Source organism: Spermophilus citellus (genome assembly GCF_964194105.1).
Source record: "Spermophilus citellus genome assembly, chromosome: 4".
NCBI classification, from domain to species: domain Eukaryota; kingdom Metazoa; phylum Chordata; class Mammalia; order Rodentia; family Sciuridae; genus Spermophilus; species Spermophilus citellus.
This window is the reverse complement of record NC_138185.1, coordinates 43,244,322-43,259,996: the sequence shown is the minus strand read 5'-3', so window position 1 is coordinate 43,259,996 and position 15,675 is coordinate 43,244,322. Positions and strand designations below refer to the sequence as shown.

The following is a 15,675-nucleotide window of genomic DNA, read 5'->3' as shown; positions in this document are numbered from 1 at the left end:
TAGCTGCCAGAACACACCGCAGCTGATGATGTGCACTGGCCCAGAAAGGGGGTCTGGAGAGGGAACCAGCACCACCTACAACACACATCATAGGGGAAAAAATTGCTCTGTTCCAGGGGAGTGGACAGGATTGCTGAGGCCAGAAACTATGGCTATCGACCCACCCCAAGTCAAAATAGAGAAAGGGCATATAAACATCAAAGAAATGATTGTATATGCGGTTCACAGCCTGTGAAAGTCATCATGGATTTTTTTTTTTTTTAAATAGAATATTCTTTGGATTTATTTGTTTTAGGTTGAACCACCTGGGATACTTCCTAAGTAGGGCTATCTGTTGATGTAATTCATTTGCTTTTGGTAGAGGGGAGATCCGTATTTTAGAGTAAAAAATAATAACTGAACACTAGCATATGCTGGACTTTGCCCTTTGTGTCCACATTCTTGCTACTCAAAGTGTAGAACCTGGGAACATGTTGGAAGCGCAGACTCACCCTGAGTGCCTCAGTGTATCAGCCTCACCATTTTAGGATAGCGTTTTTTATGCTAGGCAAGGTGGTTCATGCCCATCAATGAGGAGGTCGGGGCATGAGGATTGAAAGTTCAAGGCCAGTCTTGGCAACCTAGCAAGTCCCTGTCTTAAAATAAGAAGTGCTGGGTGAACTGGGATTGTGGCTTAGTGGTAGAGCACTTGCCTAGCATGGATGAGGCACTGGGTTCAATCCTCAGCACCACATAAAGATAAATAAATATGGGGCTGGGGATGTGGCTCAAGCAGTAGCACGCTCCCCTGGCATGCGTGTGGCCCGGGTTCGATCCTCAGCACCACATACAAACAAAGATGTTGTGTCCGCCGAAAACTAAAAAATAAATATTAAAAATTCTCTCTCTCTCTCTCTCCCCCCCCCTCACTCTCTCTTTAAAAAAAAATAAAAATAAAAAAATTCTAAAAAAAAAGATAAATAAATAAAGGTGTTGTGTCCGTCTACAACTAAAAAATATTAAAAAAAAAAAAAAGTGGGGCTGGGGATGTGGCTCAAGCGGTAGCGCGCTCGCCTGGCATGCGTGCGGCCCGGGTTCGATCCTCAGCACCACATACCAACAAGGATGTTGTGTCCGTTGATAACTAAAAAATAAATATTTTTAAAAAAAATGTGCTGGGGATGTAGAGCACTTACTTAGCACTTTCATGAGGCCTTGGGTTCAGTTCCTAGTACTGCAAAACAAATAAATAAATAAAGCTGTAGAGAAGAAAGTCATCATCCACAATAGAAAGTGGGGTTCCTGGCTCAGTCTTGGTGGGGAGATGGGGCCCAGGGAGATAATAAATTCATGTTGGTTAATATACTCACAACTCCAGCTAGAATAAAGGAGGCCATTTAAAGCACATGCCATTTCTGTGGAAGCTTGTGAATTCCATAGAGAAGCTAAAGAATTCCGATTTGAGGTCAGGGGGTGGGGAAGGGGGCCTTAGCCAAAGCTGCAGTGTGGCTCCACCCCAGGGGACAGGATAGGAGCCCTCTTGCCTTATCTTCCATCAGGGGCTACATTGAAAGGGATGAGAAGGCAAACAAATCCCATCTTGATTAAAGAAGAGAAAACAATGGTGTCTTTGTTGGGAGCTGATGGGAAGGATTGACTGGATTGGGAAAAATGCAGATTGGGAGAAGTTTGGAGCAGGGCAACCAGGGGAAAAGAATCAAGTATACTCGCTATAGCAGCAAGAGGGCTATCTTGTGGAATTGCCTCATCCACTTAGCAAACTGTCTCTCCCTGCTGTCTTACTCTTTTTTATTTGAACTTACATTTTTAGCTAAAAAAAAAAAAAAAAAAAAAAAAATATATATATATATATATATATATATATATATATATATTTTCATATGAGGAATTAAGAGGGAAAAAAAGAGTAAACCTCTTTCTACTGGCCCAAGCCCAGTTGCACTAATGAAAGCACGTGGTCATTTAATTATTTTCCAGAAGTTTTTTAATGCACATTGCCTTTTTATGTTATATATATGTATGAAAAGATAGATAGATAGATAGATAGATAGATAGATATGAGCTTCCCTTATATCTGCATAGTAAGCATATCTTTTCTCTTTTTATTAGTTGTTGGAGGTTTTTTTTTTTTTTTTTGGTACTGGGGATTGAACCCAGGTGCACTAAGTTGCTGAGGCTGGCTTTGATCCTCCTGCCTTAGCCTCCTAAGTTACTGGAATTACAGTGTGAGCCACCACACTCTTTGGAGCATTTCTTAATATGAAATCATGGCAAAGGTTCCAACATGGAGACACAGTCCTTTTCTAGTTCCGCAGTGGACACTTGTTTCCATGTTCAGGTTCGTTTTTAATTTCAGGCAATAATGCCATGAATGAATGAATGTTCTCATATATCCTTTGTCTACTTGTGGAAGTCCTTCTGTAGTATAATTTCCCTCAAGTGGAACTGCTGGGCCAAAGGGTAAGGATATTATGATTTTTTTTATAGGCTTTACCAAATTTCCTTCCCAGAAGACTGCCCTCAGTGTCTGCTCCCACAAGGAGGCCTATAAAAACTTCTTGTTGAAGTTCATATTTGGATCAAGTTCAAAAAGGGACACATGAGCTATGGCAAGGAACGCAAGCAGAAAATTCCAGTAGCAGAGAATTTTCTTGAGGATCTGTGCTATGAAGCTTAATTTGATGTTAGGAATAAAAAACTTGAAAAGGAAGCCACCTTCCCCCACACACACACTTTTTTATGTAGTGCTGGGTATTGAACCCAGGGCAACTCTACCACTGAGCTCCATCCCTAGCCCTTCTTATTTTGAGACAGGTTCCTGCTAAGTTGCTGAGGCTGGCCTCGAACTGGTGAGCCTCCTGCCTTAGCTTCCTGAGTCACTGGTTATTAACAGGCATGCACTATCACACCTGACCTGAGAAACCCTGTTGTTTTTTTTTAATATTTTATGTGGTGCTGGAGATCGAACCCAGTGCCTCATGCATGCTAGACAAGTGCTCTACCACTGAGCCACAACCCCAGCCTGAGAAACTCTGTTTTCATAATGAACAAAGAATATTTGGAGGGGAGGGAGGGAGGTAATACAAGCCTGTGGTACAGCATTCCCAAGGGCAGAAAGAGAAATCTTTCCACCAGCCATCTAGTGACCATGTTTAAAATTATTTTTAAAAATTTTAAAAATTATTTTGAAAATATTTTAAAAACAGACATTTTTGTTGTGAAACAAATAATACATACAAAAGTGCCCATGGATAGAAAATTTGACAGTGTAAAAAGAAATATGTATATAGGCACCAGACAGCTTGTGGATGGGGCGTGTTTGCATTATGTCAAGAGGGATTGTGAGCACTGACCTTGTATCTTGTTGAGTCCTTAGTCTTGCCAGGTGCTTTGCGTGTGATGTCGCAGTTAACCCTCAGAGCAGCCATCCATGGGAGTGTGAGTGTTGTCCCCACTTTACAGGCCAGGCAACTGAGCCTTGGAGGGGTTAAGCAGTCTCACCATGGACCCAGTTAATGAGTGGCAGATGTGTGAAGCCTGGCTTTTCATTGGCCTTGGACTTTGGTACTCACATAGGTGTCAGTAGGTTAATGATATCTGGCATGGATGATGCATTTCAGTTCCTAGTTCCGCACTTTAGAAGGGGAGAAGATTAGCCTTTGCTCCACAGCACTAAGATGGGTGAAGATTCAGTGTTGGGGGCAGGGCTTGGCCTCAGTTCCCTTTGTCCAGGGTTCCTGTCTGTTCACCGCCTTCATCCCCTGAATGCATGGCGTGGGGAGAGCTTGTTCCCAGGTCCAGAAACAGATACCAGGGAGCTTTGGTGTTGACCAATGTCTGTCTGTCTAGGGGCGGGAGTGGGGGGGGGGCGTCAGGTTTACAAGTCAGAAACACCCTAACTAGAGCTTCCAGAACGCATGTTTGTGTCTGTGAGTCACCCAACTTCCAAACCAGGCTTAAATCCCACCCCCCACCCCCAGTGGAGATGCAACAGTCATCTCCATTCTCCATGGTCCATGTGGTACCAGACTCTGAATTCTATCCTTTGCTATTTGGCCTTTCTGGGTACTCTGCAAATAGAAGACAGAGAAGATGTATTGAATGAAGAGGAAAAGGAGACATGGCCCTAGGAACACTGGGCTTAGGTAGAGGTACCACTGCCTTCTCCCAGAGACAGATCACCCTCTGGGTAGGAACTTCCAGTACCATGGGAAACATCCATTTCTGGGCATCTAGAAGTTTCTTGATCCACATTGAAGCCTGATGTCAGTGTGTTTTCCTCTGTTTTTAGTCTGGACATTTTAAAACAGCAGCAGATCATTTCCCATAACTACAGAAAAAGGCAACTGGTCTCTAGGTAAATTTGTTTTGATGACCTGTAGGTTTGAAATTAGGTTTGCAGTTTGACCAGCCAGGGATGGTGGGAGCCAGCTCCCAGCTGCCATACCAGCCCAAAAGACCCTTTAATACACAAAGTTTGCATCACAGTGCAAAAATGAAAGATAAAGTAGGTATATTCTTTAGGAAAGACATCAATAGCCCTTACTTTTTAAAAACTTGTCCCAAAGATGTGACCTCTCTTTTCCAAGGTTAGTAGGGTTCATTCAGTTTTTCATTTAAACACTATTCACTGAGCCAGGTGTGGTGGCAAACGCCTGTAATCCCAGCAGCTCAGGAGGCTGAGGCATGAGGATTGTGAGTTCAAAGCCAGCCTCAGCAACTTAGCAAGGAGCTGAGCAACTCAGTGAGACCCTGTCTCTAAATAAAATACAAAAAAGGTCTGGGGATGTGGCTCAGTGATTATATGTCCCTGAGTTCGATCTCCAGTACCAAAATAAAAATAAAAACTATTTACTGAGTACCCATTATGTGCTAAGCACTGAAGATTATAAAGGGAGCTTCTTTGGCAGCTTTCTAGAATGTGTAGAATATAATAAAGGCCTGCATTTTACCTGATTAGCTGGAATAACATCTTACCAGGACATTGCTCCAACACATTTTTCTTATGTGGGTGTTGTAGGAAATTGTGCTTCTGGATGTAGACTGGAAGAAATGTGGAAACAATTTGATTTTTTTGAAGTAGTGGGATGGAGTGGAGGAGAAATCCTTTCTTTTTTTTTTTTCCATTTTGAACTTGTCATCTGTGTAGTTAAACAAAAATAATAATAATGAACAGAAGTGGCTAAGTGGCTCTTTTTTTGTTTGTTTTTGGTTTTTTTGTACCCAGAATTTAACTTGAGGTGCTTAACCACTGAGCCTTACCCCTTTTTTGTATTTTATTTTATTTTTTTATTTTATTTTATTTTTTTTAAAGATAGAGTGAGAGAGAGAGAGGGAGAGAGAATTTTTTTTAATATTTATTTTTTAGTTTTTGGCGGACACAACATCTTTGTTTGTATGTGGTGCTGAGGATCGAACCCGGGCCACACGCATGTCAGGCGAGCGCGCTACCGCTTGAGCCACATCCCCAGCCCCCTTTTTTTTGTATTTTATTTAGAGATAGTGTCTTGCTGAGTTGCTTAGGACCTCACTAAGTTGCTGGGGCTGCCTTTGAACTGACAATTCTCCTGCCTCAGCCTCCTGAGCTGCTGAGATTATAGGTGTGCAACACTGTGCCTGCTCTAAGTGGCTCTCTTGATCCCCACTCCATGAACTGTCAGTAAGGAACTGGAGACATTCAGCCTTGAAGAGAAGAGCCTTGGGACCTGGCTGCCTTCAGATGTCTGACTGCTGTCCTTACGCTTAATTTTGCATTGTTTTGGTCCTGTTGTTTTCAAAGAGTGATCCAGAAGCAGTCTTATTATCACCTGGGAACTTATTAAATAGAAATTGTCAGCTCCGCCCCCAGAATCAGAAATTCCAGGCTGGGATATGGGAATCTTTTTGCTTTTCTTTGTTTCTTTTCTTTGTTTCTTTCTTTCTTTCTTTTTTTTTTTTTTCATACTGAAGATTGAACCAGGATACTTTACCACTGAGCTAAACCCCAGCCTGCCCCTCCCTCCCTCCTTCCTTCCCTCCCTCCTTCCTTCCCTCCCTCCCTCCCTCCCTCCCTCCTTCCTTCCCTCCCTCCCTCCCTCCCTCCCTCCTTCCTTCCCTCCCTCCCTCCCTCCCTCCCTCCTTCCTTCCTTCCCTCCCTCCCTCCCTCCTTCCTTCCTTCCCTCCCTCACTCCCTCCCTCCCTCCCTCCTTCCTTCCCTCCCTCTCTCCCTTCCTTCCTTCCTTCCTTTTTATCTTGAGACAGGGTCTCATTAAGTTGCTAAGGCTGCCTTCAACTTCTGATCCTCTTGCCTCAGCCTGGGATTAAAGGCATGTGCCACAGGAATCTATACTTAGTCTAATGCTCTATCAAGTTTGAGAATGTCTGCTTTTAGATTCCTATTCAGTAGGTCTAGGTTATACTCTGTTCTTTGTTGCCATACCAAAATATCTTAGGCTGGGTACTTAGTAATTAAAGAGGTTTATTTGGCTTAGGATTTTGGTGGCTAAAAGGTCCAGCATCATTCTGCTTTATCACAACATGGTATAAAAGCAGAAAGGGAACTGGCCACATGGAGAAGGGCCAAGTGTAGGAGGTGGTCTCCCTTTATAGCAATCTACTCTTGGGAGAACTAATCCATTCCTGTGAGAGCCACATTAATCCCTTCAAGAGGATGGAGCCCCCAAGATGTGATTACCTTCTACCAGGCCCCTCAACTTAAGTTTCTACCATCTCCAATACCACCATATTTAAGGACTAATCTTCCAGCTCATGCACCTATGAGGCACATACTCAGAGCACATCCAAGTCACAAGAGGATTTGAGATTCTGTATTCCCACATGTTCCCAGCTGATGTGGTCACAGTTGGTCCATGGACCACCCATGAGTTATTAGGTTGTACAAAGCACTGTAATGTGATGGGAGGGTTTGGGTTGGAGTAGTAGTTCCTCAGTCTTCATGTTTTTTTTTTTTTTTTTTAAGAGAGAGAGATTTTTTAATATTTATTTTTCAGTTTTCGGCGGACACAACATCTTTATTTTATTTGTATGTGGTGCTGAGGATCAAACCCAGAGCACCGCACATGCCAGGCGAGTGCGTTACCGCTTGAGCCACATCCCCAGCCCAGTCTTCATAGTTTTTAAAATAAGAGATTTGGATACAGCTGTACAGTGAGACACCATGGTACTGTTAAAAGGATTGAGATTAATGTAAGCACCAATGTGGAAAAATCAGCAGGAATATTGTTAAGTGAAGAAAAATTATTTTTTCCTTTGTGGTACTAGGAATGGAACCCACGGGCACCCTGCCATTGAGCTACATCCCTATCCCTTTTTATTTTTTTATTTTTAGACAGGGTCTAAGTTGCCCAGGCTGGCCTTAAACTTGGGATCCTCCTTTCTCAGCCTCCTAAATTATTGGGATTATGGGCATGTGCCACTGTGGTAGGCAACTGCTTTTATTTAAATGTAAAAATTAAAATACAGTTTCCTAGCCCCCACACCTAGTTTCTAGGGTCAAGGCAAGCCCAGAAATCTTTACGGGCCTTGGGGGATTCCTCCAGGTGGCAGCCCTCCTGTCTCCTAGGCTCCAAGATGGTTCAAGGGCCATGGCAGCAGCTCCTTCCTGCTTCGTGTAGCCCTAGTACCATATTCACCTCTCCAGGCTATCATGCTTCCCATCCCTCTTATAGCCACGATCATTCCCTCTAGAGCCTAAATTGGATCTTACTCTGATTTGGGTATTTTTTTTTTTTTTAATGGACGTTCTGAGGACCAAACCCAGGGTCTTGTGCATACCAGGCAGGTGCACCATGACTGAGCTATACCCCTGGCCTGCTATGGTTATCACTTAATTTCATTTATGTGGTTGCAATGTTTGAACAGTATGGGTGTGTGCACTACACTGCCTACTACATTGTCCAGCACCATTGGACCCTGGCTGCCCATTCCAGAGACTGGCGTGGTAATGCACCCTGCCCTGGCTCCTTCGCTTCCCTGTTTCGCTTCTTCAATACCCAATTGATGCTTCCCAGAATGGCCTCTCAAACTACTTGGACTGAAATATTTGATTCAGTGTGTGTTTCCAAGAAAACCCAAACTACATAAAAGAAAACCAAAGCTGGGTATGGTGGCAGTTTGGGAGGCTGAGACAGGAGGATCGCAATATGAGGTCTGCCTGGGTAACTTAGCAGGCCCTTAGAACTAGAAGTGAGACCCTGTCTCAAAATGAAAATAAAAAAGGCTGGGGATGTAGCTCAGTGGTAAAGCACCCCTAGATTAAATCTCCAGTGCTCCCTGCCCTTACCCCACCTACCCCCCAAAAAAAGCAAAGAAAGAAAAGAAAAAACAAAGTTGACTTTGCCCACTGTAAAATGAAAACATTAAGGCATACATGTGGGAAAAACAAGAATCCCTCCCGGAGGAAGGTGTCAGTTTTGCTCTGTTGGCATTTTTGTGTCAGGTTTGCTTGTGTGGATGCTATGATCTTTTGCAGATGGTTTTGTGTTTTGCTTTAATCATTTTTCTCATGTTACCATAAATCTTGGTCTTGGTGATTTTTAGTGGTTTCATAATTGAGAGGCTCTGGGTTGGCTGTGACCTAACAATGATGTCTCTGTCCCTCCTCTTTGCAGGCATCCGCCCCTACAAATGTGACATCTGCAACAAAGCCTTCACCCAGCGCTGCTCCCTGGAGTCCCACCTGAAGAAAATCCACGGGGTACAGCAGCAGTATGCCTATAAGCAACGTCGGGACAAACTCTACGTCTGTGAGGATTGTGGCTACACAGGCCCCACGCAGGAGGACCTGTACCTCCACGTGAACAGTGCCCACCCGGGCAGCACGTTTCTCAAAAAGACATCCAAAAAGTTGGCAGCCCTTTTGCAGAGCAAGCTGATGTCCACACACCAGGAAAATACCCTCCTGAGTGAGGAAGAGGAGAAGAAATGAGGAGGATGAGGAAGGGAAAGAGAAATGCTAGTGCCGCCATGTTTATTGGGACTTTTGGTTTGGAGGCTGTCATACCCTCCCTTCATCCAACTGGCTTTTTTTTTTTTTTTTTTTTTTCAGTACTGGGGATTTAACCCAGCTGCTCTTTATCACTGAGCTACACCCTCATCCCTTTTTATTTTATCTTAAGATTGTGATGCAGCCAAGTTGCCCAGGTTGGACTTGAACTTGGGATCCTCCTGCCTCAGACTCCTGAGTCTCTGGGATTATAGGCAAGCACCATGGTGCTCAACTTCCACTGGCTCTTTTTAATTGCAAGTGTTGAGTTCACCTCTCTGTCTTCCAGACATCAATAGTAGGATCTGTTCCAAGGTTGTCAATTATCATGTGGCATCAGGCCCTGTCCCTTGTGTCCAGTTGAACAGTCACATTCATCAGAGTCACGGCTGAAATCACCATGTAGAACTTTTTTTTTTTTTAATTTCACACATGGAGGGAGGGGTGTTCCTTGAGAGACCATCATTTTATGGTGCCTTGAAATGCTATTTAAGCAAGGAAAATGAATTTTATTATTCTGAAAGAGTTTACAGAAATTATTTTAATAAATGAAACATTCATGTGAAAGTTCTCTTTCCAAACAAAATAGAGTGTTGACATATAATTCTGTGTTTAGGGTTTATTGTGTAACGTTGGACTCCAGGTAATTTTGTGGGGAGGTTGATGGTCTCATAGGTTTGAGGAAGCAAATTTTCATTTATTTATTTAGTTTTTGTACTGGTAATTAAGCCTAGGGCTGCTTTACTACTGAGCTACATCTCTAGTCCTTTTTTTTTTTTTTAAATCAGGAATTGAACCTAGGGGCACTTAACCACTGAGCCACATCCCTTTTTTTATTTTGATACAGTGTTTCACTAAGTTGCATAAGGCCTTGCTAAGTTGCCAAGGCTGGCTTTGAACTTTCAATTCTCTTGTTTCAGTCTCCTGAGCACTTGGATTCCAGGAATGCACCACAGCACCCAGCTTCTCAGTTTTTTTCTTGACTTTATTTTATTCTGGGACAAGGACTCACTAAGTTGCTTAAGGTCTCACTAAATTGCTGAGGCTGGCCTTGAACTTGAAGCCTCCTGCCTTGACCTCCCAAGTCTCTGGGATTATAATAATGTACCACTACACCTGGCAAGGAAGCTAGTTTTGATGTTTGGGTAGAACAAATGGTTGGTCGAAAGCATTGAGCAACAAGTTGGTGGGCAGACATACCTGGAATGGGAATACCAGGGAGCTCATCCACTTTGGTCTTTGTTGATGGCCTGGGGGGCACCTGCAGAGGCCTTTGGCTTTTGGGGACAGGGAGTTGGTGGGTGGAGGCTCTGCTTCCTCCCTTGAGTCTGGCGCTGGGTACAGTATGTGGCAAACCCTGGAGCATGAGCAACCCGCTTGCACACAAGAGTGTACCTGCCTGGTGCAGTCTCCTTTGATATCTCTGTCTGCTCACTTTGGATGCCCATTCCCTGAGGCCGGGGAGGTTAATAGTTAAGTCCCAGTTGAGATGAGAGAGATAGGGCAAAAGTTGAGATTAGAGAGAAAGGGCAAAAGGAGGCAGCTGGCCAGGGGGACGACAAAGTAGTTCTCAAGGTCCTTCCATGACAAAAGGAGCAGCAGGAAGGGTCCAGAACCCTCTCCCAGGAAGCCCCATGGTTGGGAGAGGCTTTTTACTCAGACGTGTGAGCTGCTGCCTGAATTAAGTAGGAATTGCTGATCAGCTGCTTTATGTTATCTCTCTGCCTACCTGGGTTTCCTGGGCACTGCCAGGGCCTGTCCTTGGTTTATGGAAATGTTGGGATGATGACGCTATTTTCTTATTTCTTCCCTCCCCATTCCCATCCTTCCCACTCTCTACCCTCTTCCTTTCTTTTCTCTCTCTCTCCTTTCTCCTTTCATTTCTCTCCTGTACTCCAAGCCAGGCGTTATGCCAAGACCTGGGCATTTTAAGTGTTTTGCGTTATCATTTCTCTTCCAAATCTCTGCATTTCTTTCAGAAGGAAGGAAGCAAAACCCTTTTGTGAAACACCTGTGATGTGCCAGGTGGTGAGCTGGGCAACCTTCCCTGCACAGATGTCTTCTGGAACATCTGCAGGGCATCCCCAGGGGTCAGCAGTCTTGTCTCCATGAGCAGAGGAGGCCACTTCAGAGGCCTTCAGGTCTAGTTGAAACCCCTCTATTTTCTCCCTCCCTCAAAGAGGGAGAAAAAAGGCTTCAGATTCAAATGGGAGCACACGGAGGTGGTTCCTGACTTTGGGGAACCTCATCCCTTTCAGCTCCCTCCCCTGACTGGTAAGGCTTAACCAGCCTGCAGGATCTTTTCTGCCTTACCAGAAGCCCCAGGTACATGAGTTGAGGTGTGGCACCACACAGTCTGACTGACCACATTCAACCATCAGCAGTGTTGACCTGGGGACTGCAAATGGCACAGGGTGCAGCACACCAGAAACATGAAGGGCTTGGTTCTAATTCCAGAGGACAAGTTGCTGACCTTGTATCTTCTAGCTTTTGCCACAGAGAGAGGTTTGAAGGCAGGTTATTTGCTTTTTTTTTTTTTTTTCTTTTGCCTTAGTTATCTGGGTAATGCAGATGACAAAACAAGCCTTCCCAGCAAGAAATATCTGTGGCAGGCTCAGACAAATGGCCTGTGGTCTGTTTCACCCAGGAAATATGTCCATCAACAACAAAAAGTTTTTAAAAAATGCTTCAGCAAAGAAGGGAATATACTAGTTGAAAACTCTAGGGTTATTCTAGTTTCAGGGGTGGCCACAACTAGTACTTAAATGACAGCTTCATCTCTCTTTTCCTCCATCTCTGAGCTCTGTTTTACCCATGGTGGTTTCTTTCTCAGGCTCTCAAGTGAAGCCCAGATGGCTGTCCACAGTTCTGCATTTGTATCCCACAGTGCAATAACCCGGAGGAGGGTTTCTTTTTTAGCCTAAGATCTTGGGTTGATTTGGCTCTGGTATCCACCCTGAACCATCACTCCTTTGGGACGTGTGCCACCTTCTTGGCCCAGGCCTCAGTCACATGCTCCTGCCTCCCCTGAATCAGGTGCAGTAAGCAGGTCAGCTCCATCCTGGCCTGCAAGTGGTCGAAGGGTGGTTCCCCGGCTGCAAATGAAGAGGCCATGATCTGAAGATGGAATGGATGTTGGGGAGGGGGTGGGTACTAGTTAAGATAAGGCACAGCTGCTCTCACAAAGATGCCCAGCAAATCCTGTGGCATAAAGGAGAGAGAAGGTTGTTTTTCACATAGCAGTTCTCGGTTAGGTGCTTCTCCCCCAGTGCATCACTCAAGAACCCAGATTTCTCCTATTGCTCTGCCATGTCCGAGGATGTTATCAAGATATGCATGGTTGAAGCTGGGTTTCTGTGGGTCTCAATGCACAGTCATCTTGGTTTCAATTCCTCTAGAAGCCAATTTTGAGGCAAGGAGTCAAGTTCCAGTCGATTGCTTAGGAGGTGACCCAGGAAGCATCTGTAGGGGCCTGGGCAAGTAGGACAGGAAAGAGAGACAGTAAAAGCAACAGAGTTAGAATTCCTACAGTGGGCAACTGGAGTTCATCCCCTCTGGGAAGCAGTGTATGTAGAACATGTCTGTTTTCTGTGGTTGGGAAGAGGAAAGTCCACTAATTCCCCATCCATCATTGGTGGAGGGACACTGCCATTTGGGGCATTCATTTCTGGGCTCTTCCAACTTGCCTGGTGCATTGGCCATGCATGTTTTATATGCCTGGAAAATCTCTATGCAGAGATAAACAAAAGCAACCTTCAGCATGTAGATCTGGAAGCTGGCGAACCTGGGCAAGGTGACAGCCGTGTCTGGTATGGGTATGGTAGAGTCACACTTACTACCTGAAGGTGCTAGCCTGGATGAGGCACATGACCTTTCCACTCACATGAGAAGGATCCATGGGGAGGATTTTGCCACATTAACTAGATGGAAAAACTCAGTCGGCTCAGTCACACTTTTGTATGACAAAATGAGGGGCTGGATTATTATGGCGGATGACTCACTGTCTCTCTCATGACAGGCAAAACCAATGGATGTTCACTCTCTACTTTTCGACCCCCTCCTCATCCCAACCCTGCCGTGCTGTTCTGTCCTGCTTAGCCAGTTGCCAGGAAATCCAGCTAACGAGGCCAGGCTCATGATTTAGGGCATTGGTTCAATGGCTGGTGGTCCTGGAACCTCGGGTCTGTAGGTGGCGGGGATGGAGACTCATGAGTTGTTGACTTGTACTGTTTGCCCAGTATAACCTGCGTTGATGGCATTAGGTCAGTACAGAAGGCAAATGTTCTTGCTAGGCAGAAAAGTGCATACTGGGCATTCATTTTGGAAAACAGGATCTATTATCTTTCAGTGTGGTTTACTTCATGGGTGTCTTAGGTTGGGTCCCATAAGCAGAACCAAAGACAGGGATTCAGAGGTGAGTAATTTATTGCAGGCAGCTCTCATAAGAAACCAATAAGGAAGTCAGGGGAGCATGATCCAACAGGAAGAAACGAGGTAACAATATGGGTTCACTAAAATCTAGTTGCAGCCTGATTTCATACGTACGGAGGAGTGTGAATGGCACCATAGAAGTTCCACCTTGAGCAAGGAGCCAGTTATCACATGTGACTTGTACTCTAATGTGTATATGTGTGGAGGAGGAGTACATAACCTCTGAGCATTTTCAGTTAGCAGCAACTAAGCTCTTTAGTAACCAATGTTCAAAGCACCTAGGGGCTAATTCACTTGGAGATCTCCAAAGTAGGGGAGAGAAAAGACAGAATGGATTCTTAGAAGTAAAAAAGGATCTGATGACTTCTCCCTGGAATATTGGCATTTTGATGAAGAATCTGCTTTTGGAGCTAGAGGAGTGAATCAGTTATTGCAAAATTAGGTAGTGTTTGGGGAAAAAAATTAAAAAATATTTCTATAATAATGTATGCAAGAAAAAAGTCATCTCCCTCATCTGCCAAATCTGTCCTCTCCCATCATAGTTAGCCACTGTCATTTGCTTCTTGTGTAACTTCCCTGAGTTTCTTTACCCATATGTAAGGTAATATGAATGTGTATGTTTGCTTCCTACTATTTTTATAAAGTTGTAATTGACAGATCTTTTGTGTTTTTCTTTGTTTTCCCATTTATTATTATTTTTATTATTATTATTTCTATTTGTTCTAATTAGTTATACATGACAGTAGATGTGTTTTTCTTTTAATAGTACATCCAGCAGTTCTTTCCGGAATAGTTCCAAAAAGTGTTCTTGTTCTTCTTTACAGCTATCTAGGATTGAGTTGTATGGATGCACCATAATTTAGGTTATCGGTTTTCTCTTGATGGACATTTGTGTGGCTTCCAAAGGTTTGCTACTATAGACAATACTGCAGTGAGTAACTTTACACATATGTCACGTCACATATGTGCAAATATATCTGCGGGATAAATTCCCAGAAATGCAATTGGCAGTGCTAACAATTTCACATCAGTAAGGGCCATTTGTAGTTCCCTTCCCCATTTGTTTTCCCCAGAGGATTTGGTAGTCTTTTTGTCTACCTACCTTGGGTGGTTTTTGGGTGTTTTGTTTTTTTTTTTTTTTTTTTTTAGTTTTGTACTGGAGATTGAACCAGGGGCACTCAATCACTGAGCCACATCCCCAGCCTTTTTTATTTATTTTTTTATTTTGAGACAAGATCTCACCAAGTTTCGAGGACCTCGCTAAATTACTGAGGCTGGCTTTGAACTTGTGATCCTCCTGCCTCTGTGTCTCAAATTGCTGGGATTACAGGGCTGCACCACGGCACCCTGATCCTTTTTTCTTTTTCTTTTTGCTGAGCGGGGGATGATGGACTAGGCAAAGGTTCTACTCCTGAGCTACATCCCTAACCCCTCTGCCTAACTTCTACAAGTTGTATATGTATGTGTGTGTGTGTTTTAACTATCAGAAAGTTTGGTCTTTTGTGATGTAAGTTGCTGACTTTTGTACTGTTGGTAGATATGACTCCTTTAGAAGGAGAAAGTGCCAATTTGCAATGTGTGAGAGTCCCCATGTCCTCACCATTAGACCAATGTTGTATTGCTCCAGGTTTGGATTTTTGCCAATTTGATAGGGGAGAAATAGTTTTTCAGTGTTGTTTTATTTTACATTTGTCTTATTATGTGTGAGAGAAAGAAGTTGAAGGTCTTTTCATATGATTAAGGCCATTTGTGATTCCATTTGCTGTTAACTGCCTAAATGTCTATTTTCCCACCAGGTTTCTACCTAATTTCTTGGTCTTTTTTCTTGCCTAATTTCTCAGAGTTTTTAATTTATTTGCTTGTTTTAATGTATCAGGCAGTTTAGCCCTTTGGATAGTTTTTCTTTCAGATTGTCATTTAGCTTTTGATTTTGCTTATGCTAAAGTATTGTTTTGGGGGCTGGGGATGTGGCTCAAGCGGTAGCGCGCTCGCCTGGCATGCGTGCGGCCCGGGTTCGATCCTCAGCACCACATACAAACAAAGATGTTGTGTCCGCCGAGAACTAAAAAATAAATATTAAAAATTCTCTCTCTCTCCTCTCTCTCCTCTCTCACTCTCTCTTAAAATAAAATAAAATAAAGTATTGTTTTGTCTTTTTTTCTTTCACCAAGCAGAAGTTTTTTGATTTTTATGTAGTTTGAATTGACCCATCTTTTTCTTTTATGGCTGATGGAAATTGAGTTGTAGTTAGACAAGACTAC

General features: G+C 43.6%; 1 protein-coding gene across 1 annotated transcript in view; it reads left to right on the top strand.

Annotated features, from left to right (window-relative positions):
* OVOL2 (ovo like zinc finger 2) overlaps positions 1 to 8,926 on the top strand; it is a gene marked incomplete at both ends in the record, with an annotated part of 32,876 nt that extends 23,950 nt beyond the window's left edge. Inside the window, one exon of the mRNA XM_081292286.1 lies at positions 8,610 to 8,926. Within this exon, the coding sequence (XP_081148412.1) occupies positions 8,610 to 8,926 (317 nt within the window). The remainder of the gene's footprint in view (positions 1 to 8,609) is intronic.
* Positions 8,927 to 15,675: the final 6,749 nt, after the last annotated feature.